Genomic DNA, 18,254 nt, shown 5'->3' with positions numbered 1-18,254 from the left:
GAAGCATAATGCATCCTTAAGAACACTGTGGGGGGGACGGACTTCGGGGAAGCTCCCTGTGCCATTCTATTTCTAACGTCTCCCTTTCTATTGTGACAGGGCCCCTCCCTTCTGCAGAGTTATTGTAATATAGTTGTTCAATGTCCTAAGCATCAGATCTACTGACAAACCTATCATTCATCTCTGGATACTGGAATCATACAGTGGCCCCAATACACGTGTCTGCCATTTATTGCTGTTGCATTTAAATAAGATGAGGGCTGTCTCTAAATTACCACTCAAACTATGATTGTCATATCAAGCACTGTATTAATTTTTAAAAAAAGCAACATTTGTACAGGAATCAGTCATTGATCACAGTAATTACAAGAATGACTCATGAGTTAAGACAGTTTTACACAAAATTAAACATAGGACAAGCTGCTTCTAGAGTTTACATTAAGTAAAAAAACAATGAACATTTAAAAATTAAATAAGTATAGTGAACAAGATGCATGCAGAAAGGTGTAGATACAATTTATACACCTGGATGTTGTACAGAGTGCCAAGATGCAGTAGTATTGCTTCTCTCCTGCCTCTCCCCCAGAAGTAAGTAAATTTCCACTTACAGATATAATTAATTCTTACACATGATATACAAGGGTAAATCTCAGCCTGCAAATCTTTACAGCGACTCCAGTGTCAGAACACTGATCCTACTTAGAACCCTCTGCATAGGATGTATCCCTATTCATGATACTAGTAACTCCATGCAATTGGCAGAAGCTTCAGTGATAGACTAGCTGGTTGTTCCTCATAACTTTAAAACAAACTCCTGAATGTGAAATGAGTTTATAAAGCATTTCCCCCATTAGTTATCACCTGAACAAACAAGCAACTGACAGCTAGATTCATGTTTTTAATTGTATGTTTGAATCCAATGTCTTCAGTAGAACAGTGTTTAAACAAAGTTTGTCTTTGAGTTTGACTTTGAGCACTGAAGAGTTTATAAATGACCTTTTAGCTGAGTACAGGGAACAGTAATCAAGAAGAAATAAGCTGGAATGGTGCATCTTAGTAAAACTAAGACCAAGATCGCAAGGGGGGCTTTACCCATTTTTAGTGGCTCCATCTTATCACCCAGTCATGTTCATGGAAGCAAATTCTTTTAACCAAACAACCCCCATTATTTTCTGGGAAAAAAGCTGACCCTCAGGTTAGGAGGGACTATCCACTGAAAGCTAGCTCAGAGGGGGCAGCCATTTGTGTCAGTGAAACTAGAAGATTCTTAATAGATAGAGGTTTCTCTTAATGTTAAGTGTGTTCAGGGGCTAGCCTGGAATAATCTTAATATACATCCTTGCTAAAATTAGAGTAAAGCTGTGGGGTTTGGTATGAATAATAATCAAGAACTTGGCATCTTATCTTATGCAGTAGCAATACCAGGAAACTATTACCCCATCACCACTTGCCCTGACTTTCTGCAACTACTGAGGCAAATGCTTCCAGAGATGTACTAAATATACACAAACTTACACTTTAGACCCTTATACATTTGCTCCATGATGGAAAAAGGAACCCTCTTTCCATGAAAAGGAGCACTTTCTAGTTGCTCTAAGAGGAGTAAACAAAGATGTCACACACACACTTTAGTTCGCTACTGGAAACTGCCATTTCCTGCATCACTGAAGTCAGTCAAATGTTTCTTGTGCTAGCAATCTGAATGTGCAAAGTATGGTTCTATTCAGGAAGTCCAGAGACTTAGAACAAGCGTGCCTGTGTGAAATGACAGCAGGTTTTCAAAGCTGGATTAATGCTTGTCTGTACTCGCACTCAGCTGTTTAATATTCACAAACAAGGCAAGGTAAGAGAAGGACACCTGCTACAGCAAAACTATGCTACGGTATTGAGAGAAGTAGGTGACATCCCTTTCTTTTACCTGGGGTGGGCCTGGGGTGTAGAAGGTAAAACCAAAATCTTAGACTAGAAGCCACTTGAATGGCTTACACAGAAGATTGCACTCCAAAAGTTTCCTGAGAGGCATATACCATGTACAGGAATCCATCTTCATCCTTTTCACTTTCGTACACCTCCGATATAGGGGTTGACACGCTCACCATGCTGTGTCCATTCACCAGTAAGAAGAAAGCCTGAGTGGAATTCAGCTGCAGGCGTCGTCTGTTAAAGAAAGAAAGTGCTACAGTAACAAAGCTGTGTGTTACCCCAGTATCCTCTAACAAAAGCTCACTTTGCGCTTGTCTGCATGCGGCGTTAGTGCACGCTGTCTTTGCAAACTTACTCATGTACACGACAAGTTTCCTGCTGAGCATTAATGCAGTCCTGTAAGCAGCACATCAAGGCATGCCCACAGGGTCTGTGTGGACTGGTAACGTGCTTGAGAACTTACAGCCCAGCTGTTTTGCACTAACTCACTATGCAGACAAGTCCTGAAATAGAGGCTGTCTCTCTTGTAGGAAACCTAGATGGGAAAGTTTGCCAAAGATACCAGTGGGGTTATAACAGCATAGTTATAGTGTGACACACCTGCCTATGCAGATACTTATTCCAGTATAAAAGTGCCATTTTTTCGATTTAACTTGTCACTTAGGAAGCGGGTTAAACTAAACTCTGAAAAGGCCCTCTTGCACTCAAGTGTCTATGCAGAGGCTACAGAATAATTATACTGAAGTGTCTAATCTGCATCCCTTTTCCGGAAAAAGGGTGCAGTGTAGACACAGCCCTAGAGCCAGAAACACTTTGGCTGTGTCTACATTGGCACCCTTTTCCAGAAAAGCTTAAAACGGAACAGTTTTCCGTTATATAAGTATTTCCGGAAAAAGCGTGTCTACATTGGCAGGTGCTTTTCCGGAAAAGCACTTTTTCCGGAAAAGCACTTTTTCCGGAAAAGCAGCCATGCCAATGTAGACGCGCTTTTCTGCAAAAAAGCCCCGATCATCATTTTCGCGATTGGGGCTTTTTTGCGGAAAAGACTACTGGGCTGTCTACACTGGCCCTTTTCCAGAACAGTTTTTCCGGAAAAGCACTTTTGCCCAAACGGGAGCAGCATAGTTTTTCCGGAAAAACAATGACAATTTTACATTAGATCGTCATTGCTTTTCCGGAAAAGCAAGCGGCCAGTGCAGACAGTTTTCAAGTTATTCCGGAAAAGCAGCTGCTTTTCCGGAATAAGTGGCCCAGTGTAGACACAGCCTTTATGTAAAAAGGTCCAAAAGACTTGGGCATTTAGGCTTAGTTACGGAACCTCTCATTGTAACAATATGGAACTGGAGCCCAAATTCACCCAATAATCTGAATCCCCATAGTAGCTGGCAGGGTGTTCTCCATTAGGGCCTCAGACCTGTGGAACTCCGGTATGTCTTCAATGTGACACTAAAGTCCACCTTGCCTCTTGCAAAGGAGACAGGTGTTTTGGAGAGCTGTTGGGATAAACCTAAGATCGTGTAGTTAGCTTCTGTTGTTTCTTGATTATCCATTTGATGGGGGGAAGCAGAGAAAATCTTGTTAGTGTATTTTTAAAAGATTGTCAAATGTCCCCAGGGCAGCAGATACCAGTTCTTACAGAAGTGGGTACAAATCCAAAAGTTAGTGTAGAAACTGCTCATTGACTGAAATCAAGTAACTGTAAACAATGAGATTAGGATGGCTTATCTGCAAGCACAATTTGGAAAAGTCAAGCTCTAGAACCTTCAAAGCTGTGGAACAGGAAAGCCAGGTTAGACCCTGACATAAGGATGGAATCATGACTTTCACAAGCACTTGGAAAATTCCATCTTGGCCTAACCTGAACAGCTTTTCGTTTAATATTCCCTGGAAAGCACCCTGACATTTTTAAACAAATTGGCCTTTACAAGATTACAGAGGAGAGACCTAAACAGCCTTACTGAGGGTCTCACAGGCGGCTAGGATTTTGGCATGAAGCTTAGTGTTCACGGTAATTGTGAATTTGAATAAATCTTGTCACCCCTGCAGCAGCAGCTCCTTAACCTCCAAGTGCTGTAATCTGGCTATCTGAGGGTTTGGTGCATCCAGCTCTCGAGCTGGAATAAAATGTGGCCCTCTGCCTTCATCACAATGCCTGGAATGGGGAGCCAGGCCCACCCTTGTGGGACAGGAACCACAGCTGCAAGGTTACCTCATTCTCTAGATCATCCCCACCCTTAGTGACATATCCTGGTTCCCCCACACACACCCCTCTGCCATGACATGCATTACAATATTCCGGAGGGGAGGAGGGAGGTGTAAGGAAATCATAGCATTGCCCATACATGACTGAAGCAAGACAAATGCGCTTATTCTTAAGGCTTTGGAGTATACAGCCTTCTGCTGTATACTGGAGCAGGTAAGTGCAGGACTAAAGTGAGGGAAAATGGAGGGCTTGAAAAGGAATTAATGGGTTGTCAATCTGCATGAGCATGGGGCTGAGGAGTCCGACTGCCTTTTCACAGCAGACAGCTAACAGCACATGAATACTTGTTCCACCGCTCTGCGTAGTTGTGGGCCCATGGTAGCAGACAGAGCTGCTTCCTGCCAACTTCACTTTTGGCTTGTGCAGCTGCACATCTCTAAACAGAAGATTGCTGTACTCTTAGCTACAGCACAGCAGACGAGCCAGCTTGAGCTCAAATTCTAAGCACTCAGGGTACAAAAGGCTGACAATGTAACAACCATTGGACAGCACAGGAAGATGTTCCCACAGAGCGGCTATGGTTTGGTATATGCAAAAGTGCAAGGGTAAGACCAAGACCAATTGTAAAAAGTCACTCATGGGCATTGAAGTCTAGCACAAAAATGGATAAAAAGACTGAGTAGCAGGGAGACCTTACAACTAAATTCTTGTCTACACAGGGAAATTCACACAGTTAATTTAGATTAATTTAAATCCATTTTTGGATGTTATTTAGAGTTATTTGGTTTATCTTAATCCATTTCTATACTCATTTACCTTAATTCCATTTGGAAATTAATTAAGAGAAACCAAATTAAAGATACCTTAATTATGAATAAGAGCATCCACAAAGGGATTTAATACATGTTGGTGTGAATGTAAAATAGGTTAGTTAAAAGTTAATTTGGATTAAGTTTTCCTATGCATCTGTGTAGACAAGCCCCAAGCATGATCTTAATTAAAAAGTCTTTCAAACTGCTCCAAAAATACTTTGGGATCCTAATTCTGAAGTCAGTTCCCACTGTCCTTATGTGAGAATTAAGATTAGGCAATGACATTGTAAAAATCCCCCTTATCAGACTGTTAGTAACAAAGGAAAGGGTCTCTATTGTTTGTCCAAAGAGTGCTATAAAAGCAGCAACTCACATTTACAGTTCAGCCAGTGAAATAGCCACTCTATTAGTTAGAACAAAAAACAGGACTATGTAGCACTTTAAAGACTAACAAGATGGTTTATTAGGTGATGAGCTTTCGTGGGCCAGACCCACTTCCTCGTTAGTCTTTAAAGTGCTACATAGTCCTGTTTTTTGTTCCAGCTACACCAGACTAACACGGCTACATTTCTATCTCTATTAGTTAGAACATTAGTGAAGCAATCAACTAGATGCAAATGGTGAACGATACCCAATACTGATGGTTACTTACTACCCTCTAATCAAATATTCCCTGCTTATATTTAAAGCCCTGCAAATTCATGGATATCCTCAGCTCATTTTTGCAAATGTGGATACAAATTTTGTATCTAGAACCATGCAAATCTGCAGATATCCATAGGTATCTGCAGATGCATATATCAATGCAGATATTCTTGGGTAATTTCTGTGGATATAAAGGCACAGGACTCTTCTTAAAGATAGGGAGCTGTTTACGGATTTCCTCTGCTGCATAGCACTGACATTATGATGCAATGTAATATTACCGTGTTTCTATTTAACTTCTCCTTTGACTTTCCTCTGAAGCATTACAATATCCAGCCAAAGTCTCTGTAAGCAGCATGGATATCAAAGCACCACAGTGCACGACTATTATGGGATTCAACATTTTCAATTAGCGTTTGTTCGCTCTCTTGCACACACAGAGCACTGTTTCAGTGAGACCCAACAAAGTGCTTTGGCCCCCTTGTTTGGATGCAGCTATAGTGGTAGAGATGCTTTATGGCAGTATAGCTATTCTCAAATGTAAAGCGAAGCAGTTGTAGAGGCTGTACCTCCAAAATCCAGGACTCTCTGGTCTGGCAACATCTGTGGTTTAGGAGAGTCCGGGAGCCCAGGAAGGCCAGCCAGGCGGGACATCAGGCCTGGTTGGGTGCAGCATGGGAGCGGGGCTGGAGCCCTCCGGCAGCCGCCAGGAGTGCGAGGTTGGGGTTGGAGCCCTGTGATTTCCCCCAGCTGTGCAGGGACAGGATGGGGCTGTGTGGAGCCCCCGGGTCAGAGCCCCATCCCCACGGCTGCTCCCAGCTGCACAGGAACGGAGTCCCACAGCAGGTGCCGGAGCCAGCAGTAGCCTGACAAGCAACCCAGCCAGGTTGGGGGGAGGGGAGAGGGTGAGTTAGGGTTGCCTGCTGGGGCAGCCTACCAGTAGCAGATGACGGACATGGAGGCTGGTGGCAGGAGATCTCCCCTGGTCTGGCAAATGCTTTTGTTTGGGACCGATCAGGTCCCAATGATGCTGGACCAGAGAGAGCCAATCTGTACTGGTATAACAATTTTGATAAAAAATATTACAGCTCTAACTGATAGCCACTGATACAAAAACAAGTATACTTTGTTAAATGGTGTTACCGTGGCCGACTCCTTAAAAGGGAGCCAGGGCCCAGTCTGTTCATTACCGATTTGAAGGAGACCAAACCAGTAGAGTAGTAGTTAAAAAAAAAGAAAAAAAAAGAAAAAGAAGTGGGTACCTAATCAAAACAAAACTCCATATTCAAGTATGAAATGGGTAAACAGAGTTCTCCAACTACATTACTGGAACAAGGCATTTCAACATACCTTTATGGAGTTAATTAACACCACCTGGGCAGTTGACTAATGAGTGCCTAAGCCTGATAAAAGGCTACCAGTGCTCAGTTGGAAGAAAGTACTACCAGAGAGAGCAACTAATCTCTGATGACCTCTGAGGACTGGACAAGGACCAATGGGCTTAAATTGTGGCAAGGGAGGTTTAGGTTGGACATTAGGAAACATTTCCTGTCAGGGTGGTTAAATGCTGGAATAGATTTTGCCTAGGGAGGTTGTGGAATCTCCATCATTGGAGATATTTAAGAGCAGGTTAAACATCCACCAGAGATGATCTAGATCCAGGGTAGAGAAGAGGCTGCCAGCAAGCCAGATCTGGCCCACAGCTGCCTCGCTGGGACCCTTAAGCACAGTGGCAGCTGCTTTAAATGTGGCTGCTCTATTGTGTGAGCGAGGAGGAAGGCTTTGTGCTGTCTCTTGTCCCGCCCCTCAGAAAAGTGTCTCAGCTCCCACTGGCCAGATTCCAATCAACAGCAGCTGAGATATTTTGCTGGCAGCAAATGAAGCTTCCTTCCTCCCCCTACTTCACCCTGCCTGGAGCAGAGCCCTATGGGAGCAGCTTGTGACTGCAGCCTTCAGGTTCATTCAGAGCTGCTGACTGGGAGATGACAAGGTAAGCGCCTCCTAGCCAGAGCCTGCCTCTGGCACCCGCACCCTGGCCACCATCCAAACTCTCTGTATCCCTTTTCCCCAGGTCACAACTCCCTCCCAAACCCCGCACCTAGAGTCTCTCCCTCAGGCCAGAATCCTCTCCTACACCCATATTCCCTCCTGGAGTCTGCATCCCAAGCCTCTACCTCAGATCACAACCCTCTCTCCTTCATCCCAACTCCCCCTCAGGCGCCACACCCCCCCACACACACACCTCAGTATCCTACCCCATGTTCCCTTCTGCGCCCAATCTTTGTCCCAGGCCCCAAAGCCCCTCAGTAGAAATGCGGCCCTTGACCACTTTCCAAAATCTTGGGAGTGGCCCATTAAAATGTACTGCCCACCCCTAATCTAGATGGTGCTTGGTCCTGCCGTGAGGGCAGGGGACAGGACTTGATGATCTCTCAAGGTCCCTTCCATTTCTAGTGTTCTAAGATTCTATACCCAAGACTCAGAAGTGACAATATTGACCTATAACCGTGCCAAGGGGACAAATAAAAGCAGTAAGTAAAAAGAGGCTGAGGATTACACCTAGCCTGAATTGTAACCCTACTCGAAGGGAGCTGTGGATGCCTGATCAGATGTGCTTGTCTTTATCCTGCATAGTAATCCAGCTTCAGGAGACATGCTAAAGACTCCTGAAGTTGAGAGTCTTAACCATAGGGCTGAAAGGTTGGACTTTAGGGACTAACTGTGTTAAACAGGAGTGGAAAGAGGAGCTGTACTCTGTAAAAAGAATTAGTAAGATCTCCACAACTGAGCATCTTGTTCTCAATCCCTAGATTTGTGTAAGTCTCTGAAAGACCCAAAGAGAGAGACAGATGGCAGTAGGTCATGGATAGGGAACCTGCAGCCTGCCTTGATCCAGCCTGGGTCTTTGCCTCCTCCCCATCCTGTAGCAGGGAGCCAGTGCTCCATCAAGGCAAGCCACAGGCTGCATCCAGCCCACAGACTGCCTGGCAGGAGGGAAGAAGTGGCTCTGTGCACTGCTGTTCCCCCGACCCCAGGGAGAATGCAGTTCAGACAAGTTCTGTTCCTGCACTTTCTTGCAGGCTTCACCCCAGTCACGCCCAATGACCAGGAATTGCAGCCACTGACAGCAGCAGAGAATGGTGCCCAAAAGCACGGGGTGGCATAGGACCACCTATGCCATTCCCAGAAACTGCACCAGGTGGGTGCCCCAATTCCCCACCACATTCACCCCACTCCTACCAGCCCTCCCCCCCCAGCCTGCTCCCTTGTAGCCCCCTCCCAGCTCACGGAACTCCGCACATTTGGCACCACTCTAAAACCTAAAGCATGGGTTCCCAAAGGGGGGGGGGGGTGAAGAAATTCCAGGGGGGCGTGAGATGACCCAGTCTCTTCCCCCTCCTCCCCCCAAGAAAGAGCCTGGTCTGTCCATCTGCTCAGGCTGGCTGTGGCAGACTTCAAAATGGCCACCTTAAAAGGGCAATGCCTGCTCTGCCTTTAAAAGGCCACTTGAGTTTTGCTGCTATTGGGAGGGGGGGTGAGGATTTCTCAAATCAAAAAGGAGGCTTAATGCCAAAAAGTTCAGGAACCACTGGCCTAGAGGGTTCCACAAAATCTACTGTCCTGAGCCCCCAGAAGAGTTAATCCAGCCCTCAGAGTAAGCCCTGAGCCTTGTCACCTGGTGCCTGCTCACTGTGGGGTTGGAGCCTAAAGATAATGAGTTGAGTGTCTTTCTGCTTCTTAGTTGGGGGCCACATCTCTCATTTCTCCCCCCCCCTCCCCTTCTCACTTGGGGCCCAGGTCAATGAGGTGGAGGGAGGGGTTTAACTCAGGGGTGGGCAAGAGAGCCTCCGTTGGCCAGATCTAGCCTGCCATGCCAACTGATTTGGCCCACGGCCGCCCCTCTACCCCCAGGCCAATCCATACCTGGGACATGTGAAGTCTCCTCCAACCAGCAGGAAGCGGCACTAGAGTGAACTGCCGGCTGATTTGAACAGCTGGCAGTTCATTCTAGGCACAATGTACCCCTTGCAGGGTGGGGACAGGGGGCAAAGACTTCACATGTTCTCCCACCCCCAGGCCCTAACTGGCCTGAAGACAGAGCAGAGCACATTAAGTCTCCTTCTGCTACTAGGGGTGTGCAGCGCCTAGAGGGAACCGCCAGCTGTTCAAAACAGCTGGCAGTTCTCTCTAGGTGCTGGGGGAGGGTCAAAGACTTCATGTACACCTCTCGCCCTCAAGCCAATCAGGATGTGTGGGTGGGGGAGCACAGGAAGAGTCCTGGCCCTGCCCCTTCTGGGGCAGCCCAGAGCCACTTCAAAAATGTGTGAAGTAGCCCCCCTTCTAAAATTATTTCCCACCCCTGGTTTAGCTTCTCACTTGTGTGTGGCCCTCAACTGACTTTTCTTCTGTGGGTCAGTGGTCCCTATCCCAAAAACGGTTCTCCATTGCTGCAGTAGGCCTACAAGACCATGCTCTATCACAAGGAGGTGTGCTTGATGGCATCTCCCTATCAGTTTTCCAAAGTATTCATTAGCTAACAGATTAACACTGAGCTATGACTCTTGATTTATCATACTCTAAGTCCTTAACATACCTGATTATTTTGATTAGTTCGCTCATGTTGACATGATCTGGTACCAGGAACTTCGTTTTATCCAGAACTGGAAGCTGCTTCTCCCCCTTGTACCTTTCAATAATCACCTGGAAGGAAACAATTAAACTCTGAAATAGCAGTTATAAGGCAGTACAGGGGCTTTTCTTGACTTACTTGGTTTATTACTAAACGTTCAAGAACAGAACCTACTGAACTGTGTCAGTAAGTAGCTACTTTACTTTAGGAGTTGCAGTTCCACCATTGTCTAGTTACAGATATGTATGTTTCTGTTCAGTCCTTTCTACTCGGTTAACAAGTTTAAACGGGGGTCTTCTTATAAACTATTAGTATTTTTCTTGCCTAGTGGCAGAGGGAATCTTTGTTCAATTAGAAAGAACAGAACTAGTTTGGCTATAGAGAAATCAATTCAGCCCAGGATTAGAGTCAGAGATGCAAGTCATTTCAGTTTTCATTTTGTTTTAAGTGGTGAACCAGCCCTGTTGTATAACAGTCTTCTCACACTTCACTAGAAAGTAGCCCAGAACAGTGGAAAGTTTCTTTTTTTCTGACTTGTTTTTTTTAATCAGATGCTATAGTCAGTGGAAATTCCTTTACAACGTATCAGTTTTCAGCATTGGGAAACATCTGAGAGCAAAAACCTCAAATTAGGGGGATAACCCTGATTAAATTACTGCTGTTGTATTCAGAGAAACAAGGTGTCTCCCACACTTTATTAACGTCCTCTAAATATAGTTTTACACCAAGACACGAAAGAAAGGTAATCATCATGCAAAGAACGATGATTCAGAAAAATTAACAATATGGTATCTCTCTTGGCATAGCTTCCTTTTCATTTTACACTAGGATAGCTTTGTTTTGCTTTGCAATTGCAAAGGCATGATCCAGGCTGCCCATGCAGGATAGGTGAGGGGGGCGGGGCAGGTACTGGGATGGGGCTAATATTGGGGACTAGAACTGGGGGAGGTTGGGTGCAGTGGGGCTCTGGAAACAGGAGGTTGGTACTGAGGGGTCTGGTGGTAGAAGGCTCTAAGGGGCAGGAGACTGACACTGAGGGGCTCAAAAGGAGGCTGGCATTGCAGGTGTTGAGTGCAGGGGCTTCTGGGGTCAGTGGCTGGTGCTGGGGGTCAGAGGGCTTGGGGGCTCAAAGGATTAGGGCTGGCACTGGGGGCAGGGATTTTGGCAGAACAATAATGTTTTATTTGTATATCCATTATTTGCATAATGAATATGCAAATATAATGTTACAGGTCCACCAAAAGTTTGTGAATGGGTTTGCTGGTCCCCTGTATCAAAAAGGTTGGGAACCACTGGTATAGATGAAACACAAGTGAGTTGAGGAACAAGAGTCAGTCTTTCAGAAGAACCACTCCCACCAGACATCTGAGGTCTCCAGAAAAAGAGCCTCTATCTAAGGTGGTAGAGGCACATTTTTGCTGTATGAACCCTTATGTCTCAAAGGGGTAAGCCATGTTAGTCTGTAACAAAAAACCAAAGTAGTCCTGTAGCACCTTAGAGACTAACAAAAAATATATATATAGTATCATGAGCCTTTATGGGCAAACCCACTTCCTCAGATGAGCCGAGGAAGTAGGTTTTGCCCACGAAAGCTCATGATACTATATATATGTTTTTGTTAGTCTCAGGTGCTACAGGACTACTGGTTTTATAATCCCTAGATGTAATTCAAACAACAGTTATACTTTGCTCTTGTGAGTAACACTCTTGACAGGAGTTACTGAGCACTCTTGTATTAGAAAGACACTTGCTCAGTTTCTGCATTCAGGGAGTCGCACCTAGAGCTGTCACTGGCCCAAATCTGAAGTGTTCTGTTACAAGTAGCTTTACACCATATAAACATACAAGAAGCCCATGTCACCTGATTAGCAGCTGAACCAGCTAACATGTTAGTCATTGATTGTCAATCTGAGGATTATTTCCTCAAGACCAGGTCACCCCGAAAGGACAATCTTTTATTCCTACAGGAATCCTGTGTGTCTGATACATTCTGGCCTTTACTTGCCTTTCTTGTCATGGAAAGGAAGAATTAAAAACTCTACTTACTGGTATTTTTGTTGGATGCTGATCTCGAATCAGTCGCACATCTTCTACTCTTTGCTCTGGGGGAGGAAAAACAATTGCCTATCTAAATGCCCAGATACACATCACATTGGTTTTGTTTTAAGCCTCAAGGATACAAGGTATGCTATTTCTTCAGGCTCTTACTTGTTAGCAGATTTTCTGCTACTGGAAGAAGTGAGAAAGTAGTTACTAAAAGAATAAAGAACCAGTTCAGAGTAGGCAATTGTCTAAAACAAAGCAGTGATACATACTGACTCTTCAATCAGGGTTAACAATTCTATTCCATTCTGAGACTAGCAAGATGACTACTAAAGTAATTTTGGTTGAGAACTCTAAACTATGTTAATGCAGAATGAGAGGCCCAAAGAAGCAACATTTAATCATGTGAATTTGCTGCAGCAAGTCATGTTGTACATTTATACCATATTCCTTTTTTGGAAATTTAACATGATATTATTCTTGGTTTAATCTTGTGTTCCTGAAAAGGGAGTTGCTGGCTGGAGTGGTATGTTTCAGGTAGTCCTAGCTCTTAGATTAACACCAGCTTACACTGTGTATTCTAATAAAATGTACATTCATGGCATAGCTAATAAAAATGTAATTAATACTACCACATTTTTATTAATTGCATATCGCCACCCATACTGATGGTGCTGTTCTTATAAATGCTGGTTTGTTCAGTATTTATCCATGCCAGTTTGTAAGACAAGTCTCATTACCTTTTAAAGGGAGGTATTATTAGCACAGATATAACACAGAGAGCCAATACAGAAGTCAAACCTTGTGTAAAATGATGCAACTACTCTAAAGTCAGTCATGCTTGCTTACACCAACCCTGAATTTGGATTTGCTGTGAACTCAGACTTTATCTCCAGTTCTCTCTGCTTATGGGCCATGTCCCTCTATAAATACCTCCTGGAGAAAAAAAAAAAAACTGTATGCTAAAGCACAGCCTAGATGTATTAGCAGCCTCTTGTAGTAAGAACAGATCTTCAGAGCTGTTGCTAATGGCTCCTCTTCTCCTATCAACCCAGTCCAGTAACTTTTATTCTAAGATAAAAACAGGTTACCTGGCCTGTCATTCTGCTTTTCACAACTGCCCTTTCATTACTGCTAAGACCTCATACATCCACCAATTATATACAAGCTTTCTACATAATTAATAATGACATGTAGCACATGTGATTCATGATTTTCAAATCGAATTTAGTCTCAAACAAGAAAAAAGCAAAGCTAAAGCTTGTAAAGATGAGCTCTTCAGTGATGTGTAGGAATTTATGATTTCCCAAAACTTAAGATCTTTAAACCAACTTCCTTTTACTCAAATCCCTAAGTACCCAAATTAACTTCCAGTCAATAGACCAGCACCACTTCATAGGGAAGAGTTCCAGATATTCTAATGCAACCCTCAGTCCTTAGGGTCTACCATCACCATGTTTGAGGACAGAAGTATGCCATTTAGCAATATCAAGTCTTAAATTTACCAGAAATAGCAGAGTTACAGGGAGGTAAAGAGAGAGGGAACAGTAATCCTCAACCAAGCAATGAAACTTGGTTTTAGTAGCTTTCCTATTAGGTATATAAAATCCTATTTCAAAGTTTAACCGGTTGAACAATATATTTAACCAGCCACTGGCATAGTAGGCCCAGCTGGTTGGAGCAGCCCCCTGCCTACAGCCCAGCCAGCCACCGGTTAACAGTTACCCCAGTAAGCATGCCAGTAAGGCAATGTTTACCAGATAACCAGCTACCCATTTACATCCCTATTCTCTACTGAAATAGAGGAGTTTTCATATGGGAATTCTGTCCGGTTCTAATGCTATTAGCATGGACTAGAAGCAGCACAAAATGGGAGCCAGACTAATCTGAGATTTGTGTGTTCAAAATCGGGTCTCAGTCGGTTGCAGATAAAAGCTGTACTCTGACCGCATTAGTTGTAGTGGCAAGTAATTGGCTGCCATCCTATCTGAACTGAATATCTGGGACTAAGGCTGTTGATAGGAATAAGGGGGAAGAATGGCTTTTGGAGGGAAGTTACTGATATTTGAGGTTCCAGGAGAAAAGGCAGATTATATTGGTAAGATCTGCCAGAGATCTCATACTCTAGCTCAGGCCTGGGCAAAATACAGCTGGAGCCTGGGGAAGGGGGCAGAGGCTTCACAAGATTCCCCCTTCCCACAGAACAATCCCATTGGACGGTTTCTAGTCAATAGGAGCTGCCTGCAATGCACCCTCCCTCACCCCTCCTAGCTATTCAAAGACCACATGCTCCCTTCAGCCAGTATGAGGGCGGGGTAGGCAGGGAGTCTGCCTGAGACTTCTGGCCAGGAGTCAGGCAGGTAAGTCTCCTGGCCAGACCATGCCTTTGGCACCCCTGCCCTCTGCCCCACATAACCCAAACCCTCTGACCTGTTCCTGCCCCCAGATCCCCTCCCAGATCCTGCACCCCATCCTCTGCTCCAGGTCACAACCCAAATTCCTGTACCCCAGACCACTGCTGAAGATTACAAGCCAAACCCCCTACATTCCCCCCCCCCCCCCCACACACACACTTTAGTCCCCAGGCCAAAACTCTCTCCTTCACCCAACCTCCATCCCAGACCAAACACCTCCTCCAGTAATATCACGGAAGAGTGTAGCACTTGATCACTTCCCTAATTTTTTTGCATTCCTCCTCCCCCCCCCCATCAAAAATTACAGCCCACCCCTGCTCTAGCTAGTGCCTGTGTTGTGAGTGATGTGAGAGTGGGGATGAGTACGGGCTATTGAGTGTAGTTTGTGCCAACCCAGAGACTGGAGGTGCAGAAGCAGGAGAGTATGGATCAATTACTTCCATCAATTTCATTTTACATAGAAAACTTTGCACTTCAAGTGGAACAGGCTGTGCTACCTATTCTTGTTTAAATAAATGGAGGCTCTATGAACAATAAAAAGATAAGAACATAAGTATGGCCAGACTGAGTCAGACCAAAAGGTCCATCTAACCCAGTATCCTGTCTCCAAATCATAGCCAATGCCAGATGCCTCAGAGGGAGGGAACACAACAGGTAATTGATTAAGTGATCCCTCTTCTGCCATCCATTTCCAACCACTGACAAACAGAGGCTAGGGACACCATTCCTGCCCATCCTGACTAACAACCATTGATAGACCTAACCTCCGTGAATTTATCTAGTTCTTTTTTGAACCCTGTTAATGTTCTGATTTTCACAACATCCTCTGCCAAGGAGATCCAGAGTAAAGATTGTGCATTGAGTAAAGAAAAACTTACTTTTGTTTTAAACCTGCTACCTATTAATTTCATTTGGTGACTCCTAGTTCTTATGGTAACAAGTAAATAACTTTTCCTTATTCACTTTTGCCAGATGTGTCATGATTTTTACAGACCTCAGTCACATCCCCCCTTGGTCTCCTCTTTTTTTAAGTTGAAAAGTCCTAGTCTTTTTAATCTCTCTTCATATGGGACCCATTCCAAACCCCTAATTATTTTTGTTGCCCTTTTCTGAACCTTTTCCAATGTCAATATAATCTTTTTTGAAATGAGGCAACTACATCTGTATGCAGTATTCAAGATGTGGGAGTACCATGGATTTATATAGAGGCAATAAGATATTCTCTGTCTTATTCTCTATCCCTTTTTAATGATTCCTAACATTCTATTTGCTTTTTGACTTGCTGCACATTGAGTGGATGTTTTCAGAGAACTATTCACAAGGACTCCAAGATCTCTCCCTTGAATAGGTATAGCTAAATTAGCCCACACCATTTTGTATGTATAGTTGGGATTATTTTTTCCAATATGCATTACTTTACATTTCTCAACATTAAATTTTATTTGCTATTTTGTTGCCCGATCACTTAGTTTGGTAAGATCTTTCTGAAGCTCTTTAGTGTCTGTTTTGGTCTAACTATCTTGAGCAGTTTAGTATCATCTGCAAATTTTGCCATCTCACTGTTTATCCCTTTCTCCAGATCGTTTATAAATAGGTTGAACAGTATTGGTCCCAGTACAGACCTTTGATGGCATTCCAGCCCTCCTCACTGATCAATATATGAACAGACTGCAGAATGCAGCCCTTCCATCTTTTTGGCTCTATCTTAACCAGGAAGTGTGTTAGCACCATTCTAGTTAACTGTTTTAAACCTGTGCTTACTGAAAGGGACTATAATCTGGTTTCCACAGCCAACATTAAATAGTATATTTTATGCTCAGTGGCCTTTGAAGAACTAATAAGAGATGCAAGGAATGCATTTTAGTCTGCTTACAAATTCTTAGGTGGGGAATTATTTCCATGTTAGAGTCAAAACTCAGTAGCATTTAATTCTCATGTTGACAGAACATCAGAAATTGGATGCCAAATTGTGATAGCAAGGGGTTATATGCCTAACTCCGTAAGGGACAGGCTCCTGGAAGTTCTGCAGGATTATATGGACATGCACCATCATCGGCCAAAGTATCTAATTCTGCAGTGCATTTCATCCTTTTGGTGCAAGTTAACACCACCATGCCACAAAACCCCTCTAACAAACAACTTTCAGGGTCTCTGTCCACTTGAAAGTGTGGTCCCATTGCTGCCTTGCTTGCCAGCCCACAGGCAGGTTTCCCTGCCCGTTGATGTGGAACAAGTACCACTTTGCAGCTCATACAAAATGAAAACAAACCACCCTCCGACCTTTACTTTCATTTTCTGCAGTGTGGCAGGAAGGCTGTTCCCCTCCAGCAGGCAGGAAAACCAGTTTAGACAGCAGTCGAACAACAACACAAAGGCTCTCCTCGTGTCCTGGCTTCCATAAAGAGGGGCATGGGCATGTCCAAGCCAAGCCTCCCAGGCCGACTGCAGTGCCACCCTTCCTTTCTGCATGTCACCGGGCCAAGCCCAGCCATGGGGCAGCCTTTTGTGGCCACTCCTTGAAACAATGCGGGTATCCGACCCCTTCGCGAGCCGAGCCTCCTGCTGTCAGCGCCAGGACACGCGTGGAGGAGAACTGGAGCCAGACGGGTGTTGGGAGAAGCCGCAGCCCGTCGGGTCACGAGCACTTGGAGCCCCCCCTCCCCCCCCCCAACAAGTGACACCAGCAGGTCGGGGAGCAACAAGCGGCGAGGAGGGTGACGCGGATCCTGCACTTCACCCCCCCCCCCGGTGCAGGCAGGTCCCCCGCGCGCCCAGGGGGGTGTTGGGGGGGGCAGCACCTCCCCCCCCCGGGGTGGGGGAGGGGGGCGCTGAGCCGGGTACAACCCCCTCCCTCAGCGCAGCGAGGGGGGAGCTGCGTGCGCTGGAACACAGCCCCCCCCCCCCGGCCGCCCGGGCCTCACCGAAGGTGCGGCGCTGCTTGAAGGTCTTCTCGGAGGGCATGGCGGCGGCTCGGCTCGGCCCGGCCCGCTCCGGCTCCAGCGGCTACTGGCTGCGCCACTCCACCCCTGCCTCGACCCCCACCCCAGCAGGGCCGGCTGACCCGTGCGTCACAGGGGGCGGGGCCCCGCGCGGACCTTCCCCCGTCGCCATCTGGAGTGTGGCGGGGGGAGCCGTGCGCGTGCGCAACAGAGAGGGAAGGCGGGGGCGCGCGGGACGTGGTCGTGACGTGCGGCCGGAGTAACAAACCGCTCCCCGAGTAACAGGCCCCGAGCGAGGCAATCCTGGCCCGCCCTGCATTGCGGGGAGCTCGCCTCCCCCGCTCGGACCCCCACCCCACCAGCCGTGGCCAAAGCCCTCGCGCCCGCCCCACAGTACTGTCCGCCCCACCGCAAGCTCAGCGTGTGGGCACACCCCGACATGTTCCCCTCCCCCCGTCACACACTGATACTCCCTGCTTACTACGTGCTCCCCTCCCCCCCAGTACTCTCCTCCCCCGCCACAGGCACACCCACTCCCCCCCCCCAGTCACCCTGCACACACTGGTACCCCCTCCAACTCCCTCCTTACTACGTGCTCCCCTCCCCCCCAGTACTCTCCTCCCCCACCACCCTGCACACACTGGT

The 18,254-nt window shown here is 45.9% G+C and overlaps 1 protein-coding gene across 1 annotated transcript; it reads right to left on the bottom strand.

The window, feature by feature from the left end:
• Positions 1–289: 289 nt before the first annotated feature.
• On the bottom strand, positions 290–17,771 carry MAP1LC3B (microtubule associated protein 1 light chain 3 beta). Its single transcript, XM_075939929.2, has 4 exons — positions 17,592–17,771; positions 12,260–12,315; positions 10,178–10,284; positions 290–2,157 (listed from the first exon to the last, which is right to left on the bottom strand). Exons 1-4 carry the CDS (start codon positions 17,629–17,631, stop codon positions 1,983–1,985), a joined length of 378 nt encoding a protein of 125 aa, XP_075796044.1. The 5' UTR covers positions 17,632–17,771; the 3' UTR covers positions 290–1,982.
• Between the last annotated feature and the right edge of the window lie 483 nt (positions 17,772–18,254).

The sequence above is a fragment of the Pelodiscus sinensis genome, chromosome 12, assembly GCF_052426305.1.
Source record: "Pelodiscus sinensis isolate ZL-2025 chromosome 12, ASM5242630v1, whole genome shotgun sequence".
NCBI lineage: Eukaryota > Metazoa > Chordata > Testudines > Trionychidae > Pelodiscus > Pelodiscus sinensis.
Note: the sequence above shows the minus strand (reverse complement) of the source record. Positions and strands in the feature narration are given on the sequence as shown.

Excerpts from the sequence above, each read along its gene's own strand:
- MAP1LC3B (XM_075939929.2), bottom strand. The coding sequence starts at position 17,631 with ATGCCCTCCGAGAAGACCTTCAAGCAGCGCCGCACCTTCG. Across the intron at positions 10,285-12,259 it reads AGCATCCAACAAAAATACCA|GTGATTATTGAAAGGTACAA; the intron begins GTAAGTAGAGTT and ends GTTTCCTTCCAG. Across the intron at positions 2,158-10,177 it reads GAACTAATCAAAATAATCAG|ACGACGCCTGCAGCTGAATT; the intron begins GTATGTTAAGGA and ends TTTCTTTAACAG.